The 25,766-nt window shown below is 35.2% G+C and overlaps 3 protein-coding genes and 1 pseudogene across 8 annotated transcripts; 2 read left to right on the forward strand and 2 right to left on the reverse strand.

Annotated features, from left to right (window-relative positions):
* Nucleotides 1-1,200: 1,200 nt before the first annotated feature.
* Nucleotides 1,201-2,859, reverse strand: LOC18101453 (26S proteasome non-ATPase regulatory subunit 11 homolog; annotated as a pseudogene).
* Nucleotides 2,860-6,270: 3,411 nt separating this feature from the next.
* Nucleotides 6,271-15,054, forward strand: LOC7498191 (CSC1-like protein At1g69450). 4 transcript variants are annotated; one of them, XM_024607130.2, is made up of 11 exons: nt 6,272-6,448; nt 6,748-7,076; nt 7,160-7,315; nt 8,255-8,318; nt 8,615-8,824; nt 10,164-10,328; nt 11,392-11,690; nt 12,388-12,664; nt 13,331-13,606; nt 14,249-14,482; nt 14,650-15,054. In XM_024607130.2, the coding sequence occupies exons 2-11, from the start codon at nt 6,796-6,798 to the stop codon at nt 14,815-14,817; spliced, it is 2,130 nt and encodes a 709-aa protein (XP_024462898.2). In that variant the 5' UTR covers nt 6,272-6,448; nt 6,748-6,795; the 3' UTR covers nt 14,818-15,054. The 4 variants fall into 4 exon arrangements, with proteins under 4 accessions (XP_052311128.1, XP_024462898.2, XP_002311322.3 ...); XM_002311286.4 differs by having other exon boundaries at nt 6,273-6,448; nt 10,164-10,343; XM_024607129.2 differs by lacking the exon at nt 6,272-6,448 and adding an exon at nt 6,476-6,494 and having other exon boundaries at nt 10,164-10,343.
* A 2,764-nt stretch (nt 15,055-17,818) lies between these two features.
* Nucleotides 17,819-19,771, forward strand: LOC7460712 (ethylene-responsive transcription factor ERN1). The gene has a single exon (XM_002311287.3). The coding sequence runs from the start codon at nt 18,019-18,021 to the stop codon at nt 19,192-19,194; it is 1,176 nt and encodes a 391-aa protein (XP_002311323.1). The 5' UTR covers nt 17,819-18,018; the 3' UTR covers nt 19,195-19,771.
* Nucleotides 19,772-22,056: 2,285 nt separating this feature from the next.
* LOC7460713 (uncharacterized) lies at nt 22,057-25,575 on the reverse strand. Of its 3 annotated transcripts, none has more exons than XM_024607795.2 (7): nt 25,439-25,575; nt 25,215-25,347; nt 24,761-24,860; nt 24,416-24,445; nt 24,131-24,232; nt 23,932-24,039; nt 22,057-22,362 (listed from the first exon to the last, which is right to left on the reverse strand). In XM_024607795.2, exons 3-7 carry the CDS (start codon nt 24,850-24,852, stop codon nt 22,191-22,193), a joined length of 504 nt encoding a protein of 167 aa, XP_024463563.1. In that variant the 5' UTR covers nt 24,853-24,860; nt 25,215-25,347; nt 25,439-25,575; the 3' UTR covers nt 22,057-22,190. The 3 variants fall into 3 exon arrangements, with proteins under 3 accessions (XP_024463563.1, XP_002312264.1, XP_052310863.1); XM_002312228.4 differs by lacking the exon at nt 25,439-25,575 and adding an exon at nt 22,740-22,794 and having other exon boundaries at nt 25,215-25,412; XM_052454903.1 differs by lacking the exon at nt 25,439-25,575 and having other exon boundaries at nt 25,215-25,423.
* Between the last annotated feature and the right edge of the window lie 191 nt (nt 25,576-25,766).

Consider the following 25,766-nt stretch of genomic DNA (forward strand, 5'->3'; position numbering starts at 1 on the left):
AGAGGTTTTGTTTTTTATTTATTTAATTATTTTTGTAAAGAGTGGAGTTTTAGAAAGTGTTTCATTCACGGTATATTTCTGTGGTGGTAATAACAGTTCAAAATAATTTTTTTTATAAATATATTAAAATAAAATTATTTTATTTTTTAAAAAATTATTTTTAATATAACACATTTAAATAATTTGAAAATATAAAAAAAAATTTAAATTTTTAGAAACTCCAAAGTAATTGATTACTCCAAAATCGTTATAAGGCCCGTTTGGGCACCCAAGTTCTGGTGTTTTGAACTGAAACATGCGGCAACTTTTGGTTAGCAAATTGCAAATTTCTAGCAAATTAGGTTAATATTTATAATCTTGTATAATATATATATTTTTTTTATGAAATCAATTTTATATATGTGTTTATTTTTATTATTATTTGATTGAATAAAAATTTGATTTCAATAAACGAATTCATTGAACACAACCGGATATAACTCATGTTGCGGGATCGAATATCTTGATCGATATGTATTTCTTAATTTTTTAAGTTTGATTTTATTTATCATTAATTTTATTTATTTATTTACATAAATTATTCTTGATTTATTTAATTAAATACATATATAAGTTTTTTAATTTATACTTTTAAATTTTTTATACAATAAGAGTATCAAAAAAGTTAGTATATTCTTCTTTTTTTATTGAAAAATAAATCTATCCCGCAATGAAATACATGTCAAATAGCTAATTTACACGCTAAATCTTCTCATACTTCTTTAAAAAAACACGAACTTAATTATTCATAATTATCTTTGATCTTATGTGAACCTGAACTTGATCACTGAACTTTAATTTTTTATTTGTATACTTCAAATTATTAATTGTTTAAAAAATAGTTACTTTTTATCAATTTTAATCATAAATAATAGTTTAAAAATACGACTCATGCTATGAAACACACATAGTATAAGTGGAAAAAAAAGTTAACAAGAGAAATAAAAATCCCAGATCGAGAAGCCTATTTTTTACCACAAAACACAATCAATGATACTTAACTAAAAAAAAAAATCAAAGTTCGAAAATTAAATTCAATTTGACTCTAAGTAGCTATGAGTAATTTAATGGCATACAAATATTTGATGAATTATAACGATCGAGGCACCCGAAACAAACTATTTAAGATACTCATTTTTGGTCTCTCGCTTGAATATCAGATTCCTATTTCGTTCATGTGATCACGCACAGGTAAAGCAATCAGAGTCCGGGGAGCCAGTCCCTACACCGACACTTAAAAACACTATCATTTCGTCATGCAGACACGTACACGGAATACATTCCCCGGCGGTAATGGACTTTCTGCTGGTTAAGGAAAACACCCCAGTGTACATTCCAACTTGAACGGCATGCTTCAATTAACACCAAGGGATAAAAAATCAGTTCTCCAACTTGATGGATGATAATGTAACCCATACACGAAACGTTAAGCCAAATCAATTGAAGAAATGATAAATGCATTTCCGCAACAAAAAACAGAAAGTTCTTTGGAAGCATGGATGCAAGCAGCAGATAGACAGCTCCCCTCTGCATCCAGAACCGTAAGACAAAATCCTGGCAGACCTAACATAGAGGCTATCAACAAACTTGCCCATATTGGAAATGGTCTCCGATGCAGCTGGGGTCGGTTGCATCTGTTTTTGGATCATAAGAAACGACGAGGCATCCAGCACCTTGGTCTAAAGTCCCAATTTTCTTATCCAGAATCATCTGAGATAGTTTCTTCTCCAACCCTCGAAGAAGGGTCAATACCATTGCATTACGAAGCAGCTTGAGGGGTCAATCAGATCAGCAACCTGAGAAATCTCAACTCTTGAGAATGGCTCAATCAACCTGCAGAGGTTCTGCTCTAGTAAAGTGTCATGTAGGGATAAGAGATGCCGATGAACAATTGGGTCTTCCTCTAGTTGGGCCTTAAAGTCCATAAGTGCAGTCTCAAAGAGCTTCAAGGAGCGTTTTGGCAACAGTTTTCATCCCGCATATTATAGCCCTGTTTTGGATGATGTCATTCATGCAACATAATCAGCTCGGCTCACCATTATTTTGCACAACAACGTATACCCGAGGCTAAATACTGCTCGGGGATCTTCAAGAGTATTGATAGTTTAAAATGCTTCAAAGAAGTAGCTGTAAGAAGTTTTCTAATCCTTCTCTTTCGCGTGAAGTATCCACTCTGCTAATTCTATAGTACCCTGGCATATAAATTGCATTGGCTGCTGTTCTTGCTGCTGTTAGTACTGCAGCCTTGGCTTTAGAGAGGTTTCTTAGAGAAAACAGAAAAGTGGAGCGGACTCTCCAGAAAGTCTATATCCAAGAGAAGAAGCTTGTCGTCAAATTTCTCACCTCCTAAACCAATCTAGAAAGCAGATCCAACGCTTGTGAATACTCACCGCCGAAGAAAGTTTGCTTTCCACCATCTCTTTGCACAGAGAAATCTGGAGATCAGCAGTGCCTGGTATTTTAGCAACTGCATCAATTATCTCAGGAACAGTTTTAGCAGTTTTTGCCTTGGGAATCAATGTAGAAAAGGCCTGAACTGAGTCAGAAGATCTGAGAGATTCATGATGGCTTGCTCCTTAAGCCTGAGGGATCAAGGGGAAGATGACGGGTTCTCTAGTATACGGTAGAAGATTAAAATGGCTTCAGATGGATTTTTTGCTTCTAAAGCCTGGGCAGTTGAATCCGTGGTTGCAGGAAGATACGATGCTGACATGGTGAATGCTTTTAAAAATATTGAAGTCCTGCAAAATGAAAATTTATCTGAAATGTGCAACCTTGCCTCGAGAAAGGAAAAATGACGGTACAGAACAAAAGTACGCATATGTCCACAGAAGAACTGCTTGCACCTTGCAGCATATCCATCTAGAGCCTAGACAGTAACACAGGTATTGAATACCTAGGCAAGATTCCTGAGCAACTGCTAACAATCTTGACAACATGATGGTGTTAAAACCTTTTGCTGCACCAGATTCCAATTATTGTCTCTGATACTGCCAATAACATTAGAGCTCACAACACCATTTCATCAAGCAAAAAAAGAGAAAAAACCAGCAAAATCACGAAATCAGTATTTTTGAAAAAGCACTAATCTTAACAGCCAACTTCAAATGATTTTATTTTTATTTTTAAAATTTTATTTTTTATATTAATATATCCAAATGATTTTAAAATATTAAAAAATAAATTTAAAATAAAAATAAATAAAATTTAATAAAAAACTGATTCAACCCTAACCTCAAACAGATAGAAATCATAAACTATTCGTTAGCAAGATGGGATCGTCAAAAGGATGGCGTAATTGCATTGTGGTGCTTAAGGATGGCGTAATTGCATTGTGGTGCTTTTTTCCTGGCTAAGCCGTCCTAATAAAAATATATTTAACGTAAAAAAAATATTAAATTAATATTTTTTATTCTTTCTAATAGCTTGACATACTAATATTAAAATTTTTAATAAAAATATTATGATATATTTTTAATAAAAATCACTTTCACTGCAATATCAAACAACCACTAAAAAAAGATATGCAACATATAGTCCTGGCACTATGTGGCCTGGATGTAGTAAAAGTTAAATAATTTTTTAAAGATTTATTTATTTTTATATCAGAATATTAAAATTATATAAGAATATAAAAATATATTAAATTTAAACTAAAAATATTTTAAAAAATTCAGATGTTAAAGAGTGCGACAGTGGCCTGGCTATCCAGATGTGGGAATGTGCAGCGATGAATGTGCCACTTGACCCACTTTTAAAAAGCTCGTTGACTTTCCAATTCTCTAGGCTTCCCTTCTCTTTTCTATTCTGGTCACAATTGAGGCTTTCTTTAAGGTCTGCTAATTGAGCTGGTTTGAAAAATATTTATAAGAACATTAAGTTGTAAAATATTCTTGGGAATAAATTCTCTAATAAATAATCGATGCGTGGTACTTTGGAAAATTTCAATGTCATCTCAGTAAATATATTTAAAAGCTATCAGAAAGGAGAGAATTTTGAGATTTGCATAGCCTGCATGTAATTCGATGGAAAGTAATTTTAATATACATGTTTACTTATTTCCTATTAGAGATATTAGAAGAAAACTTCTTAATGATAGAATATGATGATCAGTGATAATTTAAGTAGATTTTAAGCGGTGACCATTTTTGACTTTTTTATACGAGTTTCAGAAAACACAAAATATGAAATTGATTATTAACAAAGAAGAGTAATGGAAATATTATTGATTTACAAAATAGTACCGACTTGAACTAAATCGTGTAATTTTATTTTTTTTCTGTTGTCGGATGCATAGTTTATAAAATATTATTGATTTACACCTGGTATTGGAGTTACCCTGCCCTAGGTGCTAGGGCCAGATTTGCACACATGGTTGCAGACCCAAGAGAGGAAATCTGCAGGCTTGCTCACCTGGGCCTGTAGACTCATGTGCCTGGGGGTGTAGACCCGCGCGTCTGGGCGACAGACCCAAGTGCTTGGGTCTAGAGACCGCACGCCTGGATTTACCTTTATCTGCAGACCGACGCCTGAGGTTTGCAGACCATGCAAAGAGGAATAACAAATTCAATTTTTTTTTAAAAAAATAATAACAATTATTATTATTGTTGTTATTTTTATAATCATTGATATATTTAAAAAAAACATTATTACTATAAAAACTTGGGCCAAAGAACTTTAATATTATTGTTAATATGATAAATATTATTATATGTATTATAATGTTATTATTTTTTTATAGTTAATATAATAATTAATAAATTTGAAAAAATATTATTAATATTGAAAAACAACTATAGATTTGATTTGAACAATAAAATTATAAATTATTATTCTTCTTATTATTATTATCATTAATAAATTTGAAATAAAATATTATTACTACCAAATAAAAACCATATATTTGATTTGAAGGATAAAATTAAAAATATTATTATTATTATTATTATAGTACTATAAATATTATTATTTTTATTATAATTCAAAGTATTGATATAAAAAATATTATTATTTATATTATAAATATTATTATTTTTATTATAATTCAAAGTATTAATATAAAAAATATTATTATTTGTGGTATAAATATTTTTATTTTTATTATAATTCTCCCGGGTCCTGCATTAGGACCCGTTAGCCTTGGGTTCAGCGTCAGGACCCAAGGTTCTTGGGTCTTAGGTTTTTAAATATAATTATTTGTATTATAATTATTATTATAATTCAAGTATTAACATACAAAATATTATTATTTGAGTTTTAAATATTATTATTTTTATTATAATTGAAAGTATTAGTATTAAAAATAGTATTATTTGTGTTATAAATATTATTATTTTTATTATAATTCATAGTATTAATATTAAAAATATTATTATTTGTGTTATAAATATTATTATTTTATTATAATTAATATTATTAATAAATTTTAAAAAAATTATTATCAATATTGAAAAACAACTATAGATTTGATTTAAAGAGTAAAATTAAAAATTATTATTATTATCATTAATAAATTTAAAAAACTTATTATTATAAAAAAAACCATATTGTTTTTAAAAGATTAAAAAATATAGAAATTTGAACATACAAGTTAAATATTATTATTAATATTATAAATATTATTGTTGAATCTCAATATTTTTGAATCCAATATTATACCCTAACCCAATACTTTTAAGTATTTGATTTTTATAATATTTTTTATAAAATTAAAAGGTAAACCCATAACATAGCGCCCGCCACCTCATTAATTTCATAACTATAAGATCCGATCCTAGATGCCGGGTGTGAATAGGTAAAGTCAACTTGTACATTGACTGGTAGTTTTTATTTTATTTTTATTAAAATAATATTATTTTGAGTTTTTTAATAAAAAAGTGATTTGACATGACATGACAGGCTACAGGTCATTGAATTAACCTGTCCAGTCTTATAACTGCGTATTTTACTATTAAAGAAACACGTGGCTGCTTAACAACGGCACTCCAAAAGAGTGTCGGGTGGGATAGTTTGCTACCAGAGTATCAGGGAAATTATACGCTGCACATGGAGTAAATAGTATCATTTTCAAAGACGTTGATTACCAACCGTTCCTTCCTTTTCCCCCGTAAATCCCCAAATCATCCCTGCCCTCTTATTTGCCGTTCTGAAACAAGCAAATAACATGATACCACCAGGGGTATTACCGGTAATTACTCAAGCAGCAAACTAAAATAAGCAAGCTCAGTACCATTATTAAATGCACGGTTTAGCCATCCACTAGGTTCTCTGCAAAACAGTACCAAATTCTACCTCTACTAGTCTCTGCTCAATTGCTGCGAACTTTCGATCGCACCCACATTACAGTAGTTGTTTGATTCAGCAGAGCATCTCGCTTCTCTCACAAGCAGCCAAATCCAAACCGTACAAGGTGTGAATTTTCTCCACTGACATTTTTCTTGCTTTCTATTTTCCAGGTTTCTTTCTTTCTTTCTCCTTCCTTTTCTTTTCTGGAGCATCATCTTTTACCTCTTGACTAACATATAGAAAGAAATCAAATCAATTGAGCTTCGCATTAGATTTTTCTCAATCGTTGTCAGCTTCTACTGAGAGTGAGAGAAGCAGTGATTAATTTGAAGTAACAAGATGTATTGTGATTATCATTTCTTAATTGTAAGGAGAGTGCAATCCGTTCAGGGGTGTTAAATATTTGTCCTGTTCCTGCTGCAGTTTAGGAGTTCGTTCATGTTTTGGAGGTTTTGAGATTGGTATGCTGAAATGCTCGTTTCCGCTATTCTAACATCAGTGGGGATAAACTCTGCTCTATGTGTTCTATTCGTTGTACTGTACTCTATACTGAAGAAACAACCAAGTTATTATGAAGTTTATATACCGCGCTTGCTGACGGAAGGGAATTCTAAACGGAGAAGCCGTTTCAACCTTGAAAGGCTAATACCATCTACTGGCTGGTTGCCCAAGGCATGGAAACTATCGGAAGAGGAAATGTTGTCTTCTTCAGGCTTGGACGCCGTGGTGTATATGCGAACTATAACTTTCTGGTAATTATAGTCCTGCTTGATGAAGCCTTTTATTCGCCATTAAACAAAGCCTTATATGTTCTTGCTTTATCTGAATACTGCAGTTTGAAAGTATTTTCATTCGCTGGGATAATAGGGATATTTATTCTTCTTCCAGTGAACTGTTCGGGGACTGAGCTTCACCAAATTGACTTCGAAGATTTGTATAGTAATTCTCTGGATGTATTCACCATTTCAAATGTAAATCGAGGCTCAAAGTGGTAAGTTCCATCTGCAGATTTGGTTCTAACTTGAATCAGCACCAACATTCAATTTAATTAAGAAATCTTAACATGCTAAATTTATCCATGTGAATATTCTTAATCCCCTGAGGCCCAGGATTGCTTCTGAAGTTATATTTGCTCTTAACTGCTGCTTCTTTTTATTCGTGCAGTTCCTATTTCACTGTCCACTTTTATTTTAGTTCTTAGTTGTAAAACTCAATTTTAAACTTCATTTCTCATTTTGAACATATGTAGTAGCAACCCTTGCCTGAAACCTTAATTCTGGAAACTTCACCACTCACATTTATATTCAGTTGCAAGACTTGGTTAAACTTTTATATAATTTTTAGCAATGTTACTGTGGCTTTGATGCTTAGAATACTAATTTGAAACTCTTTTTATGGCTTTTAGCTATATTTTGATTCTTATGATTTGCTTAATTGATGACTCTAAGAAACATATTTGTTCTTGCTTCTCATCAGTAATTGGTTTATATATTGATTACATTAGAAAATGTTGCTCATTTTGTCCGAATGGTGTTAGCTTATTTGGGCTTCCATTTGGAAAATGGTTTTCAACCAAAATTAAGAATCCACTTGTTAAAAATGATACATAACTCATATGCATAGTTAATTTGAAGTAAATCCGAGTGAGATGGTTCGCTTTCCCATTAAAATATTCACATATTTATGCCCTGGTGAGTGTCTGGAAATGAATTAACTTCGTCCAATGTTCACAGTATCAGGCAGTGTAGTATTCTTATGGTAAGGATAGTGTGTGTTGTGTAGAGAAGCTCACGCCTTTTGGCCATTTTGGCAGGTTATGGATTCACTTCTCAGCTGTACACATTGCACTTTTTTCATCTGCCATCTACTCTATTATGTAAGTTAGTGTGTAGTGGGTAGAGAAACTCACGCAATTTGTCCATTTTTGCAGGTTATGGATTCACTTCTCTTCTGTATATGCTATCACTATTTTCATCTGCTATCTACTTTATCATGTAAGTTCCATTTTATGCAGTTATAGGTTATTGTCTACTCTTATTTTAGCAGAATTTGATTACCTCCAAAGTCTTTTTCCTGGTACTGTGACTGTAAGTTTTCCATTTTGATGGTCAGGTGATAATCAGATATATATTTTGGTGTAGATCCATATTTATTGTTCATATGGGAAGGAAACTGTTAATTATTTATCGGGGTGGCGATCATAATTCTCTTGCTTAATTAACAGATAAAATATATTAATAAGTTATTTCTTGATACATAAACAGCTGCTGATGTGTATTTGATTATGTAGGAATATAACTATATTTCTTCAAAAAGGATTGCGTATTTTTATTCATCCAAACCTCAGCCACATCAGTTCACCATCTTAGTTCGCAATATCCCTGTCTCAGCTGGAAGCAGTGTCAGTGACAGTGTCGAGAGGTTCTTTACCGAGTATTACCCTACCACATATCTGTCACATATAGTTGTTCGCCGAACTAGCAAAGTTCAGAGCCTCATTGTAAGTAACTTGTCCTTTTCTTTGTCACCATTGTTTATAATTAATTTTTTATCTTTCTTTTGTTTTATATATTTGAGCTCTTGGGAAAAATACACGGTTCTAGTGTTGTGCTGAGTTGCATGTCACAGGGCAGCTTGATTTGGAGTGTTTGTGGTCTGTCTTGATAGGAAAAGGTCCTGGGATGTTAGTTAACTGGTTTTGAGATATTATTAGGCTGATTCCAAAAGCAGTAGCCAAAAGGAAAACTATATGATCATGGTGTCTTTATATTAAGGCCCTATGATGAGACCTCGCACTTACAGACGTGGGAGGTGGATTATAACAGTGGTAGGCAGATAAGATCATTATTACAGTTGTAAAACCAAAACAAAGTGGGGTTGTGAGAGGGAAATTTGTAGAAGGTTCTACCTTTCTGTTCTTTTTTTCTTCCTTGAATTAGCAAGCTTTCAGTCTTAGAACCTGTAATCTATTTGGTCATATAAGTCCAAGACTTCTGTTACCATTGCGTTGTACATAAAAAAGAGTAATGGAACGAAGACTGAGTGTTTTTTTTTTTGGACGGTGGGGGGTGGGGTTGTCCAATCATTTATTGCATATAGATCTACGATGAGAATTTCTTAAGGACTTGTTGAAATGAGATTGTTTTTATTATAAAATCCCTGCGAACTACAATTTTTGTGAAAGTTGGTTCCCTTGAATCATGTGGATTCTAACTCCCAGCTAGTGGCTGATAATTGTTAAATGGCTTGTACACTTTACCTTATAACATACATATAAAGATCTCAATTGAAAATCAGTTTAACCTTAAATTAAGAATTATCAACTTTTGGAATCAGACTAATTTTATGCACATCAGTGTTGCAAAACTGCTGAAAAAATATTAATATTCCAGGGAAAGTAGCTATGAAGCTTTTTCTTGGTGGTTAATTATTCTCCAAAATTGTAGAAAACCTGCTGCTAGTATCCCGGGTCAGATTGTAATGATAAATTCCTTTGAAAACTGCACCTGGCATAATAGTTGATATTTGAATTGGATACACCTTTTTCTTTTTTGGAAACATGAGATGTGCTACATAAAATTCCTACTAGTTCTCTTTGATTGCTAAACATTTCTGGAATCACAAAACTAATGAAAATTGTAAAGCTGCTCAGTGTTATTCCAAGAAACCAGGTACCAAATTCTGGTCACGTCCCAGAGTGATGGCAAGAGAAAAAAAGTGAGCTATTCTTTGATGAGTAATTTAGCCATTAGATTAAAAACTGGAATGGATAATCAGTGAAACACCACTCCCCTTAGATTACTTCACATTTATTTCCTTTGTTTTTCTTGTGGGTTCAGAATGATGCAAAGCAATTATACAGGAGGCTTCTTCACTTGCAATCAGAACCATCTGAGCAGAAGTATAAGCAAGTTGGATTGTTTGAAAAAAAGGATGATCTTTTGGATCATTATGGGAAGAGGTTAGAAGACTTAGAGCAGAATGCGAGATTGGAGCAATCTGAGGTATCATTGGCAAAAGTATGTGGTGCAATTTTCACTTTTATCCTTTCTGTTGTATTTAAATTCCATTTACATTCTTTAATTATCAAATTTATATCTTATTCAACAATTCAAATAACCATCAAACATACATGAAGGTGTTCAAATCCTTTAAATTTGGTTGTGCATCACAAGTATCAAATTTAGTAACATTCAAAGATGTGCAAGTTGCAGAATGCTTTGGCATGTATCTTGGTAAATAGTGTTTTTGATCGATCAAAACGGTTATAGCGTTACAGTACAATTTAGTTTTTCTCAAAAAAGAAAAGGTAGCTATGCTTGCATGATATTGTTGGTTCACATAATTTTTCCCCCCAGTAAAACAAGGAAGAAAGTTGGTTGAATTTTTTTCTCCTGTCAAGAATTTATTGGAGATCAAGAAGTTTCTGAAATTGTAATATTGCCATAGAAAAATGCAAAGACTTGCAAAAGAATAACCCAAGTCAAAATGGTAAAGCACAACTTTGGATTAATCAGTGCTTGAATGTTTGTGTCGGTTTTGGAGCTTATGGAGGAACGAAAATTACAACCCTGCTCTTTCCCCTCCCTCTTCACCTCAAAGAAAGATAACAACCCTATGCTCTCTCCTTCAACCCACTTCCCCAAAGGAGATGACATTCTTGTCGGTGCACTGTTTGTGTCTAGATAGGCGCACACTGGTACATGCTTGTGTGCTTGCTCATACCAATTTTGGATGGTTTATTTTGGATTTCATTTTCGTCACAGCTCTAGAGCACTATAACTGAAACTTTGCAGTACATCATTTTTTCTGAAGCACTTCAAGTCTCATGGTAGCAGCAACTGTACTCTGAATGGAATGTTTCATAATAAGTTTATAACTCATCATCTTCAGGTATAGGATGACTACAAAAACCTGGCTTTCTAAAATCAAGCTGATGCCCAGATGTGTATTATTTCCATTGATTTCCACGCCTTCTGATTAGTTTATTTAGATTTTGTCTATTTTTTAATAGTTTTGGTATTGTGCGGTGAATGCTATTAATTTACATTGTTTCTCTTGTAAAAGGACACTCATGCTGCCTTTGTGTCCTTCAAGACTCGGTATGGTGCTTCCACTGTTTTCCACCTGCAACAATCAACCAACCCCACACATTGGCTCACAGAAGAAGCTCCTCAACCAAATGACGTCTTTTGGCCTTTTTTTTCTTCATCATTCATGGGAAGATGGATTTCTAAGCTTTTGGTTGTAGTTGCGTGTATTCTTCTTACAATTTTGTTCCTTATTCCTGTTGTAGTTGTACAAGGTCTTACTAACCTGAGTCAGCTGGAAGTTTGGTTTCCATTCCTCAAAAGCATTCTAACCTTGTAAGTAATGATCTCAAGTCCTTGTATTACCAGAGTTTCCATCATATCATCCTTGACATTTCAATTATCATCGCTGCTTCTGTTGCTGCTATTTTACTTGAAAACCCTTCCCCACTCTCTCTTGCCTTCTACTTTTCTCCCACTATAAATTGAAATTGGTACTGTCAACAAAGAATGGTGACTGGTATGTTAAGAGTATATCCTGGGGTGCTTGCTTCTAGTATGCATTTCATGAATGTCAATGTGATAGGATTTAACCATGATTATGAATTTTAAGGATTTATGCTGAACAACATCAATGAAATAATTCAGAATTTTTCATATGTAGTTTCTCCAGGGATCCTCTATTGACATCGTGGAACCCTTTTTTATACATTGGATGCTTTTATTGTTGACGTGGCATTTGGTGTTATATGCTGCCACTAGATTATCAATAATAAGTGCATGAAGTTCGTTTTTCATGATCTTGGAAGAAAAGTACTTTCTTGATGAACTGCATCAGCTCTTTCCAGTGGGACCCTTCTGAAGTCCAATCATATCTGAAATGTGCCAAACAAATAGAATTGTTTCAACTACTATTTCATTCCAGATTAGAAAAAAATGTTTTTCTTCTTTGACACATGACTGAGGTTATTAATAAGAATTACTCTGTTATAGCTGGATTTTTGCAAGACACTAAATTTTGTGAATCTTGCAGAGCATTTGTCAGTCAAATAGTTACAGGATATCTTCCTAGTCTGATTCTTATGTTGTTCCTAAAGATCGTGCCCCCAATCATGGAGTTCCTCTCCTCCATTCAAGGATACATTTCTCATAGCGAGATAGAGAGGAGTGCATGCAACAAAGTACTCTGGTTCACAGTATGGAACATCTTCTTCGCCACTGTATTTTCCGGTTCCGTGTTAAATCAGATTTCCATTGCTCTTGATCCCAAGAATATTCCTACAAAACTGGCTGTTGTTGTTCCAGCACAGGTGAATATATGCTAAGATTTTATTACAAAATTTTCAATTTGATATGAGAGAGAGGAGTGTGTGAGCTTGTGTGTGTTTTTGGTAGCAGAGAAACCTGACACGTTTGCTGAAAACTCAATTCTTTCTATCAATTATATCTTGCATTGTTCTCCACTCCTTTTCTCAATATTGAAAAGACAATAAAAAAACAAATGAATTTTTTTGAAGTGGAAGGATATAATCTAAGAGCATTTTGTCAACTGGAGTGCTTAATACAACTTCTTCAAGGACCGGCAACTTAAAAATATTGGGATAAAATACAAAAACCCTCCTATAGTTTGATCTGAACTTTGCTTTCCCTCCATACTTTCATAAATTATACTTTACATCCTGGATTAATCAAAAAATTCAAATAAAATGCACTGTTGACTGTTGAGAATGTAAACTATTATTAAACATAAAACTACATGATGGAAAGTGTAATTTATGAAGGTATGGAGGGAAAGTGAAATTGAAATCAAACTATAGGAGGATTTTTGTAATCATCCCAAAAATATTTGGCGGCCTTCCACTATGAGGAGTGAAATAGCCAATTATGAGATTCATGACAGCTAGATGATTTTCTGATTGAAAAATTGCTGTGGCATATAACAAGAATGTGTAATTTTTATTTTTTATTTTTTGTAGGCATCATTTTTCATTGCTTATGTTGTCACATCTGGATGGACAAGCACTTCATCGGAACTTTTTCGCATAATCCCTCTAATTTGCAGTCTAATGACGAAGTGTTGTGCTGAAAGTACAGATGATGAAATTGAAGTTCCATCTATTCCTTATCACAGGGACATTCCCAGGATTCTTTTCTTTGGACTTCTTGGTATTGCATATTTCTTCTTAGCTCCCGTCATTCTGCCCTTCCTTCTGGTGTACTTCTGTCTTGCATACATCATCTTCCGTAACCAGGTTTCTTTTCCTTTTCTTTTCTTTTTATCATGCTTTTTATAATTTCATGACTTCAAAATATATCATATCAGGGGAGGTTGTTTTGTTGTTATGTAGTTTCAGAATTTTATCATTGTCAAAGACAGTTAAAGTGTGGAAACACTAAAATGTTTACAGAATGAGTAACAATACAAGGTTCTCAGTTATATCTACCTGCTCAATTTTATTCTTTTGGTAAATAGGGAGATATGAAGAAGGGGCATTACCTTTTTATAACAGCAAAGATTACCACTGAAAAAATGTGGTGAGCAGTATCAGCTAGTAAGAGTCCACTGTGGTCTTAGCTCATGCCTGTTTATAGCAGATATAGGGAATAGAATAATCATAATGAAAGTGTGGGTAGCTGCAAGCGTGAGTTTGTGTAAATTTTCCTCTTTCATTACAATGTATGATCGCTATGGGGGCTGTTCTTCAGGAGATGTTTGGGACTGTAAACAGTTGCATGAACAGTGTTTTAAGAGATTTTATGCTGTAAACAGTTAGGAAGGGACCATGATTTTTACAGTTTGTATTTCTGCGTTGCTCAATTTTAAATATTTTTATGTTAGTGCTAGTTTTACAGGTTCTGGAATAAGTTTAATACTGTGCAAATTTATGATGCAGTTCATAAATGTATATGCTCCCAAGCACGAAACTGCAGGGAAGTTTTGGCCTATCGTACACAATTTGGTGATATTTTCTCTGGTACTCATGCATGCGATTGCAGTGGGAATCTTTTCTCTGAAGAAGCTCTCTCTCGCATCAACCTTAGTCTTACCTCTTCCAGTTCTCACGCTTCTGTTTAATGAGTACTGCAGGAAACGCTTCCTCCCCATTTTTACAGCTTATCCAGCTGAGGTATGTTGATATTCCAATTTTATTACTGCACACCATGGCCAAGGGGATATCAATCCTTATGCTTTCATCCTTTCATCCCCTCTCCGCCACCCTTTTCCCAAGTGTTCTTATGATTTCTTCTGCGTCCAATGTTCAACCCAAATATTGACCTGGATATGTGTTTTCAGATATTGATAAAGAAGGACAGGGAAGATCAAAATGATGCTACGATGTCTGAATTTTTTGATAAATTGGCCACCACCTATCAGGACCCGGCTCTAATGCCGATTCAGTACTCTGCAGACAGTGAAAGTCTTAACAGACCGCTTATACCATCTGCTGAAATGTCAATGTGAGGTTGTCTTTGCACTGTATTGACTATTGAGCTGAATAGTAGTGGTGGTTTCTATTATCAACCACCATTTCCATATGCTACCCTAGATTTATCTTTCATTTTTTCAAGTGAAAATAGCAAGTGCCTTGAAAAACACATCCGATGCACATGTGAGCACATATTAGTCTACGCATGCTTGTATTTATTCATGTACATGCTTTCCAATTTATTGCAATGACATCCTAAATACTCGTTTCAACTGACTATTTTCATCTAATAGTTAGCTCCCCTCCTTTACATTTTACTCGCCATTGGTCAGTGAGCTAGAAAAATAGGGGAAAAACCAGAAGCACAGAGAAATGGCAGTCGAAAACATGTTTATTTTTAAAAAGTTGGTACTGGTTATTTTTTTCAGTGCATGTAGGAGGTTATTTTTCACTTTAAAACTGTACTTTTAGTCAAACCTACACCATTATTAAATTAAGTACTCGTCTAATATCGCCTAGCTGGAAATGCTTGGTATCGACGAAATTGAAGAGAAGTTGAAATATAAAATGAATGATACAGGTCCCTGCAACATGGATATTTCGGTTAAAATATCAGCCATTTGTTTTTCCGTGTTTTTGTTTTGAGAATGATATCAGTGTGGCAGAGGCTTCTAGTTGTAGAATGTCGAGTACCAAATAATTATATTAGAAGGATGGTTGGTTTAATGCAAGCATCAAGTTCAGTAAGCCTTTTTTTTTTTGGGAGATCAAACACTGGCAGAGTATCATTCTATGTCATGGACGATCCTTAGAGTGGCTTTATAAGTGTTAGAAGTCATCCTGGAAGGCAGAGGAGACCGATGGCTGGTGGATGGTTTGTCACGTGATAAAACAAATAATTCTAAAGGGATCGAAATGAAAAATAGCTGAACTTTAGGGACTGATATTGCATTTTTTAAATTTTCTTTTTCCTTTTTCCTTTTCCTTTTTTTTGTTTTTTTGGTGCTGGGGGTGGAGAGATGGCCCTCTCAAAGCTATACTATGCACCGCCCATGTGGGTGATCTTTTTGGGTGATTTTGATGATGAAATGGTTTTGATTTGCTGCTGAGTGATTGTTTTAGTGGAGGCTCCTCCATGCAATCATATTTCCACTTTTTTACTCCCAAAACCAATCTCTTACTATTTTCTTCACGATTTATCAAAGTCTGGAACTGAATCTAGGAGCTTTAGGCCATATGCGAATCGGGAGATTGTTATTCGGCAGTGAAAACTAGAGGCATTTTGGCCTTGAAGTTCATCTGGGATAAACAGTACATGTGGTTTTGTACACCTGACAATCAATTAGCTAATGTATAGCTAATAGCATAACCCAAGAGACATTTAGGTACTTCTGTACACTTTGGGCTGAGAAATGGGGTACTAGATGGAGTTTACTGAGAGAATGAATGTTACAGTTTATCTTGTCCCCTGATTTCATGAAGAATACCAGAAGCATACTGTATCCTTTCCTACTCCCAGTTCCTCAAATTCATCGTGTTCTTTGCTTCTAAACTTTACTTAGAAAGAATTACTGCAGAAATCCTTTTCTTAGCACTAAACTGCCCTAAGAGCTCGTAACCTTACCTGAAACTGTTTATGCTCAAGTTCTTTTGGCAGAGAATAAGAACATAATGTCCTCCACAATGTTTTCCATCATGAAGTAACAGTTATCTCTGCAATTTATCAGAAAAAAGCAGAGATTCTTAGGTATAAGCGGTGTCTGCTCTGCTACTCCTGCACTTTTGATATCCTATCATTCAGTTTCTTCATAAATGCAAATCAAAAGGTTCGTGACCCCATATTCATTAGATATGGTTACCTTGCACTAAGATTGGTGAAGGGACGCTTCGTAGCTCTTGTTTAGGGAAATCTTCTCTTGCAGTTCGAATTGTTGGAGCTACAACAAATGAAAGAAACTATTTATTTTTCCTCGAAACTTCTGTTAAAATTGCATTAAAAATCAAGAGGGGTTAAGCCTCGAGTGGGTTAATCTAGGATGGCAATATCAATGGAGCAAGGAACAAGACTAAGAACGCAGACGGGGAATTCATCGAGAGCATTGGGCTGTTTGTCTCATCTTTTGGGATTGTCTCCGCAAACATTGTTGTAGCTGTGCTACGTCTCATTTGTCAAGTTTCTAATTTTTCACTTTTCTTCCAAGAGGTTTTGACCCTAGTAAAACTTTCCAAAAAATAAAAAAACGTAGTTCAACTACACAACAATTAACCAGTGAAGGAATGGTGTTAGTTTGAGCTCAAGCATGAAGAATTGAACCTCATTGATAGTCTGGAGACTAACCACCGAAAATATAAAATGCTAGAATTCAATTATTGAAAAGTGCAGCAGCAGAGAAAATGCCATGGCCGGGTAATTTCCATTCAGGTCTAGGAAATATAGCCATGGTATTTGAAGTGCTTGCTTCGTATTGGCCTCAAAAACGGGATAAGCGTATAGAGACTGGGATAAAAAAAATGCAATAACCAAACAACCTTACCCTCAATTTATCTGTGGATTTTATCTCCCTTGCGAAGTTGATGGTTTTGTATTATTTCTTGGAAAATCTTGCTTGTGTTGAATGTAACGAAGAAGAAGGGTAAATATTCTGAATTACAACAAGCACTATGAGACAGCATGTCCCTTTAACTAGATTGGTTTCTACAATGTTCATTGGTCATTACCTGAAAAATTATTTAGTGTTGGTTTTCGAAACAAAGCACACATCACTGTCACTGCGTGACAAGAGAGAAGTAGAAGGAAATTAAAACCCGTCAAAATATGGCGCGCATGTTGTCACAAGTGATAAATAAATCAGTACACACAAACCGTACTCCTCTCGACTCATAAATAATCTAAGAAAGAGTTTTGACATGGTCTCATGAGATTTCATAGAACTTGCTCTACATTGAATTCTCCTCTTCGTCGAAAGGGATATCCCAGTGAGGTTTTGCTTAAAGAAAGAAAGAAAAAAGGAGCCGAATTAAACAAGGAACAACGAGGTAATTCCAAGCAGTAGAATCCCAGACTATTCACAAGCTTCATGCAAGTGGACAGCATCCCCTCACCCTTATATACACGTCTGAAGACGTCGCTCATAACACATAAAAGCGAGCTTACGTGCAAGCTCCATCAACCAGAACACCGTATTTAAACAAAACAGGAAGACTGTAAACTAGAAAACAATCGTCAGATCAGGAATATGGCGAGGAAGAGAAAGGCAGGTGAGGGTGAAGAAGAGAGGGTAAGCAATGATGGGAACGTGGGATGGGACCAAATGATGGAGGAGGCTGAATCACTCCATGGAGTTCGGAGAGCTCGAAAACGATACCTTGGGGTGAGGCAGCGGCCGTCAGGCCGATGGGTGGCAGAGATAAAAGACACAATTCAGAAGATTAGAGTGTGGTTGGGGACTTATGATACTGCTGAGGAAGCCGCAAGAGCTTATGACGAGGCAGCTTGCTTGCTCCGTGGAGCTAATACTCGGACAAATTTCTGGCCTTGCTCCCCGTCTTCTCATTCAAAGCCAGCTCTTCCCCCAAAGATTGTCAACCTCCTGTTACTCAGGATTAAAGCTAGACACAATTCACTGACACAGACCACTACTTTCCCCGTTAACCAACAGGAGCAAGAAGCCAGAGAACAGGAAAACCAGTTCGACCCTTTCTTCGAAATGCCTGGAGATATCAGCATTGTTGAAAATAGTGATACTGCTAATAGCACTGCTGATACTATGACTATCAGCGATCACACGAGTGGTTTCTTTGAATCACGTTATATTACAGAAGATCATGGGAGCACAAGCACATTTGAAGTGGATGATAGTTGGAGTAATGTTGATGGCAGTGGTCAAGGTGGACAGGAAGAAGGGAGAGGAGAAGAAGAGATTGATATGGGGCTGATTGATTTTCAATTTGATGATGCATTAGGATCATCTTTCTACCATTCTCCATTTGATATAGCACAGGAGATGATGGAGCCAATGGAGCAGGAACATCATGGGGATGAGCCACCAATGATTAGAGAGATCATGAAGCGGTGGAAGCACGAACGGAAGTTCTCAGCTTCTCTTTATGCCTACAATGGGGTATCCGAATGTTTAAGGCTGGCATTCAGACCAGGAATGCCAGCGGTGGCAAATGGTGGGTATGAGTTGCCATCTAACCTTGGGATCAATAGTAATAACAACGAGGAGGAAAAGAAAAGAGATGACATGGGAAAGGATGCCAAAGAGGAGGTGCAAGAAGAAGTCGAGATTCCACAAACACCAACAGAAAAGGGGTCCTCATCTTCTTCCTCTTCTTTGAGCAAGGAAGATGGTGAATTGTCTCTCTGGAGCTCGCTCGATCTTCCTCCTATCTGCTTCAATAATATTTAGGCGATATTGGTCATAGTATAAGCTAATTGTGTTACTCCTATTTTTGTAGCAACTTAGGCAGAATTCTTAATATTTCATTTAGCATCAAAATAAGTGACAATTGTAGGTCAGCATTGCTGCATTTTGGTTCATGCTACATTGCAGAGAACAATAATCAAACAAATTCCAATTAAGTGTCAAGTTTGGATTATTGAATTGTGTTCCCAATGTACAAGAATCTAAAGCAGAGCAAACAGCACTGCTAGAAGGAGGTTGCTTGCCTCGCCTCCATAAATAAGCTATGTGGTTAATCACTTGTGTAATTATGCTTTACTTTCATTTTGGTACTCTAATTAATTACAAAAAAAATTAGGATTCAAATCCAGCGTTGGTCCTCTCTTTCCACTATCCTTGAGCACACCTAGTGCTTCTGCAATACCCATAAACCTGATTTTTTAACCAATCGAGAGGTTAACTAACCATCACTAATTAGGAAGATAAAGAACCTTATTAACTTTAGTTAATGTGATGATCCAAGACTTCTCCTAGCCTTTGTGCAGAATGTCCAAAGTTAAGTTCCCTTCCATTTACCTAAATCATGTTCATGGAGCGTTGTAGGCTTGACTTACAACTTTAGCTAGAGAAAGAGAGTGCGAGAGAGACTTTAAGATGTTTCTATTTGGTACCAAGTTCAACTCTAAATTAGTGGCTAGAGAGCGTATTCAAAGTGTCTATAATGCTAACAGAGTTTTGTTTTGTGAGAAGGTACATAATTCCAAAGTGGTGATGGCAGATATTCATGTGAGGATAAAAAGGAACACCTGGGAGCACAGAATAGAAATGCAGATGTTCATGTGACAGATTCTGAGACATTAACTGGCATGGCAGGCAAACAATTCGTGTTACAGCTGCTAGGCAGATGCATTTTATTTCTCTCATAGCCACCCATCTAACCAATCTTTCTTTTTCCAGGCTTCGTATAACTCTGAATTTTTTTCCCTCTAGGCCCCTTTTCGTGTCATCCACACACCCACTAGCATGGCCACTACATATGTTGGGATTATTTTCACCGCATTATGGTACAAAATGAGCCATCTTGGAGGGTTTTAATTCTTTGTTTGTTGATAATTTGATCGTTTTGGTTAGGGTGATACCTCTCACTCCTTTTTCACAAGAAAAAAGAAGAAGAAAAACATCATATAATTCTTGGTGGGAATTACAAACTATTGATTAAACTCATGAAAAATGCGTGCATACATCTCACTGATTAGCAGACCTGGAGGGTGTTTGAATAATCCTCTTTCAAGAGATTGTTCTCTGCATTACTCTCATTTCATTTGCCTAAATGTTTCTTGAGCAGGGCACACTTGATTGGAAAACTTTAATTTTTAAGCCCCCTTTACAAGAAAAGAAGAAAACCCCCCTCCCTCCTCAAGTTCAATACGATATGTTCAATACATTTGTGCCCTATTTGGCCCCCCGGATCAAAATCCCAAGCTCCTCCTGCTATCCTCTTCTGCCCCAAACCTTTTTTGAGATTGATATTGGTCCATCGTCCAAACCATGTGTTAACAACCGAAGCTTACATCATCGGTTCTTCGAGGTTACATGGATTCGTTTATACTGTTGGCTCTACATGCCCTGCTCTCTTTATTTGTCATCTACCTAGGTCGCCTGTCTTGCCTATAGCCCCAGTTGGGAGTCTTGTGGCGTAAAGGCTCAACATTAAACAGGGAATTTTGATGGTGCCGCATGTCTGACTCGTTGTAATTTGGAAATTGTGATTGCTTGTCCAATCTACTGATTTTATCTGACAAAACCACCACTACTAGGGGGCCTGATGTGGTCAGAATTAATAATAGTAATAAAAATAAAGTTTGAATTATCCTCGGCTCCACTCTAATGACATTGTCCCATCGCCACATTCCGACAATGTTTTATCCTTTAAAAGAAATGGAAAGGCCCGCCTTCCCAAGTGCATGAATGGCCCCCAATCACATCCCCACTGGCCATCACCACTAATCATGCTAACAAAAGTTTAGGCAAAAGGGAAAGCCGAAGGTAAGAATCAACATGGTGTGAATGAATCATAGCTATAGACAAAACAAAAAAAGAAACTTCTGGATAGCTATGCCGTGAGATCCCATTCCTACTCGCCATGATCGCCAGAGGAACCTTCTGGATAGCTATGTCTTTGAAGGAGCTAGAATCCAAAGATGGGCACTGATAAGTTTTGGAGTCACCCTTGATCAGAAGTCCAACATTCCAAAATTCATAAACCGGCTATCTCAAAGGTGTGAACAATTAGGCATCTTCCTTAACAAGAACACCATAATTAGCCCTCAGTATGAGCCAACTCGCACTGCTAGCCCGTAACTAGGTTGGTGCATGATGGGAGGTGATGTTTGCTTTAGTCCTGTTTAGTTTTTTTTTTTATTTATTTAGCTTTAAATTAATTTTTTTTAGATGTTCTTGAATCATATTTTAAAAAAATAAAAAATATATTTTTTTAATATATTAAAAAATAAACATTTTTTTGAGATCCTTAAGTGAGCCTTTACAGATCACTCCAGCCACTGATAGCATTCCTTTATGTTCTCAACAAGCTATCTAAAATCTCATTCTTTCTTTCCTTACTTTCATTCTATTCATTTTGACAACTTAAAATACCCAATTCCCAAGTGTTTTTTTTAAAATACTATACTTGGTAACTGTATCACAGTTATGCTATTTTTCAAAATATTTTTTTAGCTTGTGCTAGTTTCTCAATTCTTTTTTTTTTTTTTTTAAGTTTTAATTTTCAAAAAACAAATCTATATAATTATGTGACTTCTTTGTATTCCTTAATTACGACATGGGTGTTACAGCATCCCTGCTGGCAAATAAAAGTACCAAACTATATCTACTTCTACTTTATGTTTTAGCAGTTTAAGGTAAATTCAGCAACACTGCAAAAGGGACAACTTACAGAAGTGAAGTAACAGAAAAGCATCAACGCCAAACTATTATCCTCTACATCACAGAGCAAGAATCTTTTTTTCACTCTCTTGGCCATCACTTTCCCAGGTGCAAATTATGAAGGAGGGTAAGTGGTTGCAGTACACTTTTAACTCGTAAATATTAAAAAACACGCTGTGGTAAAGATTTCTCTGCCGGCAGTTGGAGCAACTCTCGAATCCCCTCACAGACCTGCGCGCAACCAATGATATAGTTCTCAAATCCCAGAAACTATCAAGAAATGCTAAGAAATAAGTCATAGTATCAAGTGCTTTCACCATGGATATGTCTGGTTAAAACTCTCGCCCAAGAAAAGCTCTTGGTTCACCGGTGAAAGCAATTATATAGTTAATGCAATGTTCTTCATACCTCACCTTGTATGTTAATAAGAATAGAATTTACGTCCTGAAGCCCCTTTCTACTTAAGAAAGAGAAAAACACATATAGGACTAAGGACCTGCTAAAAGTAGTTCCTAGCAGCATTCAGATGCTTTGAGAAAAAAGGAGAGATTTTTTTTTCCTAAACAGCAACTTAGAACAAAATGAGCCTTCATTACAACAAAACTTACCAATTTGATCCTGGCTTTAATTGATGATATTAAGCGAGTGTACTCCTCTATTTGTCTGCAGAATCAAATTCAGTGAATCATTAAGGTTTTGAATAGAACACCCTTTCCTTATAGAGAATGAATACAGAACACCCCTAAATATTCACGGGACTTGAAAATGGCAAGAGTGGTGATACAGCCAAACACAATGGCAAGAGTGATGGATACAAAGACATTAGATGTGCAGACAAGAAACTGAAGGGAAGATGCAAGTGCAGTCCATGTCATTGATGGGACCTGTGGCATACCCTACAGTATTAAGCAAAAGCCTTTAAGATCATTCATTCCATTATTGAACTTCCAGAATTCGATCACAATGAAAAGTAGCCCTATTCCAGCATCCCCGCCCAAGGGTTCATCATAATTAATGCCAACAAGTTGTCCACATGATCAGGGACGAATCTAGACTTGGCAAACTGTAGGGAGGCATAACATACAATTCTGATTTTGAGGGGAGGGGGCATTTCATAAAAGTGCCTTAAAATTTTTTATAAATGTAGGAGGGCTTTTGAAAATTTTTCAAACTTTGGGAGAGCCAGGACCACCCCCTAAATTTGTCCTTATACCTGACCACGTGTCAAGCAAAAGGGAAACACTCCTAAACATCCTCTACCCTCCCTCCTACCGTAGCTGAGGCCAAGCAAAATGATCAAAGATAAGAATAATCTGACAAGCACTGCTAACTTCTGCCTCAGAGGCGCTTTGAGATCTCAATATATGCTATCAATTCAGGATTTAGTTCCGTGTCCTCTCTTACTTATTGTAAGGGAGTCTAGAGATAAATAAGATACACCATGTTCAGATGTAGGAACTTGTATGACAAGATTTAATTTTTTTGTTCTTTGCATTTTGGTACTACCATGACAGAATATGTAATGACTATAAGGTTTGTCATATTACGAACTACTTCTAGATAACACATGACAAAAGTAACCAGCAAGGATTTCTTCTCTCAACTCTGCCATCAGCAAGTTGTCTTGTTATTCAGGGAGCATTTGTTTTGCACAAAATATTTTATATTTAACCGTAACATGTGCATTGACATATTTTCCGATGCTTGGTATGTAATGGCATGAAAATTTTGGTGGCAATGAAAATATTGATAAGTAAAGGCTAAGAGAAAGCTTGGATTAACCAAAGAGAAATGGCATACCTTGCTATTTTTTCCTCCCTTAGCGCTATGAAATTCAAAGCTTCAGTCCAGGTAAACTCCACGTGGAATCCAAGTCCAACATCCACAAATATGCGTTGTGTATCTGGCCTAATATGTACAAGACATATGGAGATCAAAGAAAGATAAATCATGCAGCTACTGATAGAAACTAGAGTACTTCAATGCAACAAGCACTTACACATCAGCTTGCATGTACACTTCAGAGCCAAGGTTGACCATTGTTCTGAGATTAGTTACACTGTTCTTCTCTAAGTTCTCTATACTCCTTCGCAAATCTGAGCTATAAGTAAATGGTCAAGAAAACATTGATGCTATCAAGGATCATTAAATGAGCTGTAAAATTGAATTGAAAAACGTTCAATGTCCAAGGTGCACAAGGATATTTTGGTTATAAGCAGTTGGGTATTGACTACCCACTATTTATTTATTTTCAAAGTAAACATGAACAGAAACAAAAGGATACAAAATCTTTTGTTGCTCAAAAACCTTGTCCCTGCAAAATAAGAACATGGAAAACATTTAATAAGCATCCAACAAAGCCAGCATTCAACATGGAGTAAATTATAAATATCTCTTTTTACTTGTGAACTCTCGATCCAGCAAATTAAAGAAGCAACATGCTAAGCATTTGATGTAAGCTATACTTAATTTTTTTTAAGCTTCTTTTCCCATTCATTTTCACTTAAAAAGTAGAAAACTTTGAGATTACAATAGCAGTAGCAGAACTTATGTAATAAGAATAATGGTAAAAGAGGTGGCAGCCATAATTAAAAGAAAATAAGCAAAAAAAGAAAACATTTATCCATACCGTTCAGCAATAGCGCGAACAAGCTGTGGTTTCAAATGGCCATCGACAAATTCCTCAAATTTATGGATCTTTTCCTGTATGTAGCTGTCCATTATTATCCCTGTTACAAAATATAGCTCATTAGACGTCCTACTAGAGAAGTCACTCTTCTTATGCAAACTTGCACATAAAATATATGTATAAAAAAGGTTGACCTAAAGCATTTCAATCAAATAGGAAACAAGCAAACTTTTCGTTTAGGCTTTTTGTCGAACAGTTTAACTGCACAAACTCAAATAACCGCATGCTCAACTTTACGCACACAGGTTGCTAGACAGGAAAAACAAATTATGCAATAGAGTTGAATAATAATGATAAGTATAATTAGCAAAGAAAAAGGAGTTAAACAACTAGTCCGATGCCAAGCCAAGAGAAAATACGAATTATATGTGTGTTAAATAACTAAATTGCTCACCTTTTCCAAGGTTTAGCTTTTGTTCATATATAAAACGCTGACAAGAAGTGGAGGAATCGTAGCTGTTCGGGGTTCTTACTCCTTATACGGTGATGGGCGCGAGGCATTCAGTCCTTTCCAAGCACTGCCACAGCTACAGCCGAAAAGAAGAAATATTATAGTTCGTGTTTTTTCGCTTGCACATTATTAAATTACATTATTTTACAAGGGAAAGCTCAACCTACGTCATAACACTACCCGCTGCTAGTTTCTGACAGTGCTTGTGATTTAGGCAGAGATTGTTTTTTAAAATAATGTAATTTAAAGTGTTTTTGTTATTTAGGGATTTTTTTTGTTTTTTATTTTAAAATATATTGAAATAATTTTACTTTTTAAAATTTATTTTTTATAACAACATATTAAAATATCTAAAAACATTAAAAAAATCATTTTTAAAAAAAACAAGATTGTATTAAAAAAAAACTGTTTTATAAACCAAAAATAAGGATTTTTATTTTTTTATTTGTTCAAAGGTATGTTCTATTTTTCGCATGAGCTAGGTGGGAGGGTTAT

Source organism: Populus trichocarpa, chromosome 8, assembly GCF_000002775.5.
Source record: "Populus trichocarpa isolate Nisqually-1 chromosome 8, P.trichocarpa_v4.1, whole genome shotgun sequence".
Classification (NCBI taxonomy): domain Eukaryota; kingdom Viridiplantae; phylum Streptophyta; class Magnoliopsida; order Malpighiales; family Salicaceae; genus Populus; species Populus trichocarpa.